The sequence below is a fragment of the Oryza sativa genome, chromosome 9, assembly GCF_034140825.1.
Source record: "Oryza sativa Japonica Group chromosome 9, ASM3414082v1".
In the NCBI taxonomy this organism is placed as follows: Eukaryota; Viridiplantae; Streptophyta; class Magnoliopsida; order Poales; family Poaceae; genus Oryza; species Oryza sativa.
The window spans coordinates 10,445,941-10,453,984 of record NC_089043.1 but is presented as its reverse complement, the minus strand read 5'-3'; the positions used below and the strand labels follow the sequence as shown (position 1 = coordinate 10,453,984).

The 8,044-nt window shown below is 43.4% G+C and overlaps 1 protein-coding gene across 1 annotated transcript; it reads left to right on the top strand.

Moving 5' to 3' along the window:
• Nucleotides 1-910: 910 nt before the first annotated feature.
• LOC107278825 (cell wall protein IFF6) lies at nt 911-1,599 on the top strand. The gene is made up of 2 exons (XM_015755609.1): nt 911-1,004; nt 1,262-1,599. Exons 1-2 carry the CDS (start codon nt 911-913, stop codon nt 1,597-1,599), a joined length of 432 nt encoding a protein of 143 aa, XP_015611095.1.
• The last annotated feature ends 6,445 nt before the right edge of the window (nt 1,600-8,044 follow it).

The following is an 8,044-nucleotide window of genomic DNA, read 5'->3' as shown; positions in this document are numbered from 1 at the left end:
CGATCAATAACATACTCGGCGGAATCATCCCCGGACAGGAGTAGGGTATTACTTCTTGAATAAGAAGGCCTGAACCTGTATAAAATTCCTTGTCTCCAAACCCATCCACTTTTCTAGCTTGATAGCCACCCCCTTTTAGTATTGCCGAAATCTTGTTTCGACAAGCCTCCACTCCTGATGCTCGCGGGCTCTGCCTCCTCCTTTTCTAGGCGCCCGGGCCATTTCCTCCTTTTCAGGCGCCCGGGTCAATGGTGGATTTGTTTTTTTTTTGAATTTTGTCTCTTACTTAGGTGGTTTGGGGTTTTTTGTTTTTCTATATGATACTCCCTCCGGTCTTCGTTTCATGTTATAAGACGTTTTGACTTTGGTCAAAGTCAAACTGTTTGCAGGTGGACTTTAACTAGCCGTGTCTAAAAAATCGACCTGCATTTTCGCATATGGTTTTTTAAGAGACCCGCATGCAAAAATATATTTTCACTGGCGGCCCTCTTAAAAAGCCCCATACAAAAATAAACTCATTTTCACATGTGGGCCTGTTAAGAGGCCCGTATGTGAAAAGTCCAGTCGATGTCCCTTCAGCTTAAAAAATCTAATCGCCCACCCTCATCCTTATCCTCTCTCTTTCTCAGCTCCCCTACCCCACTCCCTGCTCTCCCACTCCTCTCTTCTCTCTTTTAGCCGACGGTGGTGGGTAGCGCCACAGCGGCGGTGGGAACGTGCGGCAGGATCCAGTGGTAGGCAGTAGGAGCAACGACAACGGTGCTCGGCGTCGGCAGTCGCAAAGGGGAGGCAGTGGTGGTGGCTGGCGAGCTGCGGCATGTGGGCGGAAGGGCAGGAGCGGTCAGCGGCTGATGGGAGCGGAGCGGCAGGTGAAAGCAGCCGACTGTGGGCGGCGAGTGCGGATCCTACGATGGGGAGCTCGGCGATGGCGGATCTGGTGGCTTGGGGCTCGGCGACAGCAGTGACGACGAGAACTGCGGCATGCGGGTGGAAGGACGGGAGCGGTCAGCGGTGGGAACTGGGAAGGGCGGCGCGTATCCAGCAATGGGGAGCTCAGCGGCAGCAGTTAAGGTGGCTTGGGGCTCGACAACGGCATCCACGACGATAACTGTGGCATGCGGGTGGAAGGGCGGGAGTGGCCGGTGGTGGGTGGTGGGTACGGATCCTATCACGGGGAGCTCGGCGATGGCAGATCTGGCGGCTAGGGCTTGGCGACTGTAGCGATGATGACAACTGTAGCATGTGGTGGGTGGAAGGGCAGGAGCGGCTGGCAGTGGGAAGGCCCGCGGGTGCAGATCCGGCAATGAGGAGCTCAGCGGCAACCAATCTGGCGGCTTGAGGCTCGGCAATGGCAGCGACGACGATGTCTGCGGCATGCGGGCGGAAGTGGCTGGCGGTGGGGAGGGTGGCGGGTGTGGATCCATTGATAGGGAGCTCAACGGCAATGGATCTGGCACCGTGGGGCTCGGTGGCGGCAGATCTGACGCGGGGAAGGGCTTAGGCTTAGAGGCAGTGAGTGAGGGACCCTCCCCCTCCGCCTCCCCCTCCCGCGCGGATGCTGCCCCCAACGCGCGTGACGACAACGGCGATGACAATTAGGGTTATGGTTTGGGGAAATCGATTTTCAGAATTTTTTTTGCGATTTTCCATTCTCGCAGTTGGATGACTTAAGCGTTCGCATGCGGTTGATCTATCCGTACGTAAAAATCCGATTTTCTCATACCTTTCCACCCAACCGTTTGCGAAAATAGATTTTGGCCGTATGCAAAAATTGATTTTGTAGTAGTGTATATCGAAATTGAAAGTAGAAATCTTGGAATTAAGACCGTGATTGATTACTAATATTTCTGTTTGATTGATTACATTAGATTTCTTAGGTGGTAGTATTTGGACCTTGGAGACATGCTAACGTACGAAAGGCAGAATACATTATATTTCTTAGGTGGTGTTCTTTGGACCTTGGAGACATGCTCACAGACTTAAGTCTGGTAGAATCAGGCTACACATACACAACACAAAGCAGAACCTGAAGCGGACACTCATGGAAAGCGAATGACGTGAGTGACGAATGGCGACGCGGACGAAAGCAACGACGGACAAAACATACGTAACGATTAGAAAAATAGTAACTTTTTAATTAGTTAAGATGTGGTGGGAGAAGTACAATGATGGAGGAGGAGGACGACTCCGTTTTTTTTAAAACGGTACAGGATATACGGAGGCACACCACACTGAGAGCACTACACATGGCACACACGTGTGCATTCCTAACCCACACTAGGAATGATATTGGTGGCACTAGGCCTCAGTGCACGGAAAACATACATTCCTACTGAACGAACACTGTGTACCCTATTCTTTGATCAAATCACCTAAAGGTGATCCATGGTAACTGGGGAAAAAACCTCCGTTAGGCAACGCAGAAATCCGTTCCCGTAGGTGTCGAACTCGTGCTGGTAGGTTCGAACCATGTTGAACCAGCCAACCGCTCTGGCGGAGCTCCTCGACGACTCCATTTTTATATTTTTATAGTAGTAGAGATGTGTGAAATTTATAAACTCCAAAATGTATATTTAAGTTTTAAAAGATTGAACCAATCTTACCTAAACGTCAAAAATTATTTATAAGTACTTGTCTAAGTCATAATAGCTAATCAGCGATAGTTAATTTATTAATTAACGCTTTAATTTGAGGATTGAATATTGGCTAGCTATAGTCTTTTGTTATTTTTACACATCTTTGTGATGATTTCGTGAGCAATTCGTCGACGAGGCAAATGTGGTCACCTGCGCCAACGCCACACAGCTCAAGAATGAATAGCCATGATGTTATAGATTATAGTTAAGGTCACCGTAGATCATGTCAATTCCAAAGGTAGATTGACATTTGCAGCTCAAAACTGTTGGCTTTTGCAGTAGCACCATTATATCAAATGCGAAACCATTGGCTCCAGCACCCTCATGTTGAAGAGAACGAGTGCCTCAATGATTGATGCATTATATTTGGTATAACAAACCAAATTGGCATCTAACTTTGTTGCATATAATTACTTAGCCTCTAATGATATCCAGGCAACGAAACACTATACATCAATTTATAGCTCCATTACCCATAGAGGCTCTGCTGAAGCTACGTGAGTTCACCAAGTTTTGAACCTGGTGCATGCTTTGTTTTAATTAACATGTTGCATATCTAATAGTAGATTCTTTTGGATTAGGTAGAAGATATATCCAGGAACTAGGAAGGGCTTTAATTAATTGTGACATCAATAAAAATCATCTTATATCCAAGAAGGGGAATTATTCTAGATGATGTTGTAATACTGCAGGCCAGCTTACCATACTTGCCTGGCAAAAGAATAATTCAGTTGCCCATTGTCATTGAGGCGCCTTACACATGCGCATATTCATTCATCAGATGAAATCTCAGGTTGACAAGTGTACAATATAATAGAAATTCAATCTACTGTGATTTATATCTGCAAAATTTCCTCAAAATACATGTGGAATATCAAGAAACGATTTTTTAAATTTCAGGATTCTAACCTATGGTTACTTTTTTTTTTACCGAAAACCTAGTGACTGTTATTGTAAGGTCTTTTCCCAAGGTGAGATATCATAAAACAGCATCAAACATATCATGAGAGGCTGGACAAACTGTTCACAGTGTATCACAATGATCCTGGATATAAATTGTCCAGTGAAAAACAGAACAGGAAGTCTGAGATTCCAATTGGTTTGGGTTTGGGAATAGTGATTACCCTAATACTCCACTGATCAGTTTCATGAACTAATTAGCTTCATATCCTTTTCTTGTAAGAGCAAGTACAAGTACAATAGCAGGCTATAAGTCAGCTATAACCATATATCGAGAAAAAAAGAGAAGAGTGGAAAGAAAGCGGGCTACAGATTTGTAGCCAGCTGCAACACGGACTGCAAGACGTTGTGTGTGAATTAGCAGTGGGACCGGGTATTAATGGCGTAGTATATTAGGTAACTATTGTATAGAATTAAATCACAATTAAATTGTCCTCCTAATGGTGATAGGCAGAGTTCCTGCCATTTTGCCTAAAAAAAATCACAAACAAGCAAATAGTGTAAGTAACTTGTGTTAAGTCACACATACACTTCACACGACACATAATGTAGTATACTAGCATTTCAACACAGGTAAATATAAATACAAAACTACTTTGTTGGCCTTCGTACTCGTGGATAGATAAATTTTAATACCCAGGTATTATTTTTTTTAGATAATACCCAGGTATTAGTTTAGCTGCAAACTGTCAATTTTTTGCCATCACATTTTGGTGATTACATCATATTTTGCATAAATAATGCATGACCATCATTTCTTGACAACTGAATTTCATGGTAGTTACCATAAATTTTGATGATCATATTCCTGTGCTCCCATTGAAGGTGGCACAAGTCTAACAATGTATATAATTTATTTGTAGCTTGGATTCACAGATCACAAATGGGAACACAGGCAGAAGCATTTCTTACTAGCTGCGTTGACAGGATTGTCAATTTGCTTGAGGAGCATGCTGTTATGATTCTTGGGGTGAAAGACGATCTCAAGAAGCTACAGGCGAAAGTGGAGCTAATCAAAGCAGTTTTACAGGATGCAGAGAGGAAGAAACTCCAGTACAGAACAATAGAGATTTGGTTGAACAGCTTGAAAGATGTGTTATATGAAGCCGATGACATAATTGACTTGTGTAGAACTAAAGCCAGGGAATTGCTTGAGGAACAACCGTCTTCTTCTATTCAGCAAAGAAAAATGCATTGTTCTCTACTCTCTTTCTTTAGTACAGTTCGGCTGCGACATAAGATAGGAAGCAAGATCAGAAAACTCAGTGATAGATTAACTGATATAGAGAATAACCGCCTTGTGTTAAGTTTATGCCACTTGAAACCGTGTGAACAACAGGACACTACTGTCAATGTAAGGCAGACTTCCCCTCTGATTAATCTTGATATTGTTGGCAGAGATTGAAGATAGCACAAGGAAAATAGTTGACATGATCTTTTCACATGAGGATAACTTCAAAATTGTTGCAGTAACTGGAATGGGAGGGATTGGTAAAACTACACTTGCCCAAAGGGTTTATAACCATGTGAAAATTAAAAATTTCTATCCTACCACAATATGGATATGTGTTTCAAGGAAGTTCTCTGAGGTTGAATTAATACAGGAGATAATAAGGCAAGCACGAGGAGACTATGGACAGGCCAAAACAAAAGCTGAACTTCTACCGATCATGGCCAATACTGTAGCCAATAAGTGCTTATTTCTTGTGCTGGATGATATTTGGAGTGCAGATGTGTGGAATGCATTGCTTTGCACTCCCTTGCATAGTACTCCGAGATGTGGATGCGTCCTAGTAACCACTAGGCATCAAGATGTTGCGAGAAGTATTAAAGCAATGTATATACATGAGGTTCAGAAGTTACATACCAGATCAAGTCTGGAGCTGCTTTGTAAGAAAGCACGGGTGAGTAGAGAAGATGATATTGAAAATAGGGGAAGAAATTGTTCGCAAATGTGATGGTCTTCCCCTTGCTATCAAACTGATTGGTAGTCTCTTGGCAAGGAAGGGTCATAATCCACAACAATGGAGCGATGTTCTTAGAAGTGGAATATGGAACATGAAGGAGCTACCAGGAAAGCTAAAAGGGGCATGGGGTGCCCTATACATGAGTTACGAGGATCTGCCACCACATCTGAAACAATGTTTTTTATCCTTATCACTCTTCCCTGCAGATTATGATCTTGCTATTTGGGATCTACGTGCACTGTGGGTGGCTGAAGGTTTTTTACATCCAAAGGAGCAGCTCATAGCAGAAGAACTGGCTGAAAACTGTTATGCCGAATTAGTAAGTAGAAGCCTCTTGCAACCAATTGTTCTCTACGCTGACCAACGGAAGTGCAGAATGCATGATCTTCTCCGGTCTCTTGCTCAATATCTATCACGAGGTGAAAGCTTATGCGGAGATCCAAGAAAGTTGGATGCCTTTTCCTTGTCGAAGATTCGCCGCTTATCCGTTCTTATGGATGAAGAAGTAGAGGAGGAGGCAGATCCCCTCACACGATCACAGAGAAAGAATTTGTCCCTGAGGACACTGATGCTGTTGGAGGGCACTTCAATCTTTCAAAGGGAGACAATATTTAGTTTTCCATGCCTTAGGGTATTGGTCCTCAATGGGAAAGCTATCGAGAACCTTCCAAGCAGTATAGAAAATTTACTTCACTTGCGCATGCTTAATCTCAATTATACTAGCATAGCCAGCCTACCAATGTCCATTGGTTCCCTCAAGAACCTACAGATATTGTATCTAATCAGATGCTTACGTTTGCATAGCCTTCCTGCTAGTATCACTCAGCTTGATGACCTGAGATGTCTCGGTCTCAATGGTACACCTGTTACACATGTTCCAAAAGGATTGGGGAAACTAAAACTTCTTAATGACATTGGTGGATTTGTTGCAGGTGGGCACACAACATGTCAGACCGAATTGCAGGAAGGTTGGGGTTTGGAAGAGCTAGAGTCTTTGGCCCAACTAAGGTGGCTTTCCATAACTAGGCTGGAGAGAGCAATGATCTCAAAACCAATGCTCAAAAGTAAATGCTTCCTAAGGCACCTGATCTTGTCATGTACTATGCCGCAGTATAAGAAGTTGTCTTTCGAAGAGATCAATACAATTGAGGCCATCTTTGAGGGGTTGTTCCCACCACCTTCATTGGAGAAGCTACAGATAATCAACTTTTGTGGACAAAGCTTGCCAGGATGGCTTATTTCTTCCTCCTTGGAAACCAATCTACCTTGCATAGAATACATACATCTCATCGGTTGCTCCTTTTGCACACAACTTCCACCATTCGGAAAACTGCCCCAATTGAGATACCTCAATATTGAGGATGCATTTGCCATTGTTAACATTGGCACAGAGTTTGTTGGCATGCATGGAGTTTCAACTGCTTTCCCTAAGCTTGAATACCTTACATTCAATGGAATGCCCAATTGGGAAGAATGGTCAATGAGTGGAAATGAAGAAGAGGAAGAACCATCAATGCCTCATTTGGTTGAGCTTCAGATATTGGGTTGCCCAAAGTTAAGATCTCTCCCCACGACTCTGCAAAAGATCACAACCATCCAAACAATTGGTATCACTAAATGCGACAGTCTCACTTGTGTGACAAACTTCCGTTATTTGCATAATCAACTAGTTATTGAGAAGAGTAGTGGAGTAGAAATAATCTCGAACCTCCCTGCTTTGAATAAGCTGGTCATCACTGACGTTCACGCTCTCAAGCACATTGAACATTTGCCTTCACTTCGATATATGGAATTGTGTAGTAGTTCATTGGACAAACTGCCAGAATGGTTGCAAGGTCTTGCTGACACAAATCGAAAGCTAGCAAATGACCTCCAACTGACATTGAGATGCAGCATCACTCTAATGCGAAGATGCGTGAGAAAAGGCCCAGACTGGCCCACCATCAGGCGCTTCCCTCATGTTAGCGTCTACACACATGACAGGTCAGCATTGATGGAATACAACCATGAAGCAGGGTATTATTTCACCAATCTACAATAGAAAGGGTTGCTTCACTTTGTAGCCCTATGTTTAAACAATTTTGTTGTATTTTGTCCTATAACACGGAAGAGTTGTTCTTGAATAGTTATATCCACTGGTGGAGAAACTATCTTTGGTCGGTCGACCCAAATCCACAATAGTCCCGGTTCCATTAAAAACAGGGACTAAAAACGATTTTTAGTCCCGGTTTATAAGCGTAATAGGACTAGATGATCTTTATTCCCGATTGAGGTTACCAACCGGGACTAAAGATGGTTGGTAACACCAACCGGGACTAAAGATGATCTTTAGTCCCGGTTGTCTATATGTCAGACCGTGTCAGGCGGCTAGGATCTTTAGTCCCGGTTGATAACACCAACCGGGAGTAAAGATCTAACTTTACTCCCGGTTGGTGTTACTAACCGGGAATAAAAATCAACACGTATTATATAATCCCTATT

What these genes read in the sequence shown, in the direction of transcription:
- LOC107278825 (XM_015755609.1), top strand. Translation starts at nt 911, where the DNA reads ATGGGGAGCTCGGCGATGGCGGATCTGGTGGCTTGGGGCTCGGCGACA. An exon ending in CGGGTGGAAGGACGGGAGCG is followed by an intron (nt 1,005 to 1,261) that starts GTCAGCGGTGGG and finishes GTGGAAGGGCAG; the next exon opens with GAGCGGCTGGCAGTGGGAAG.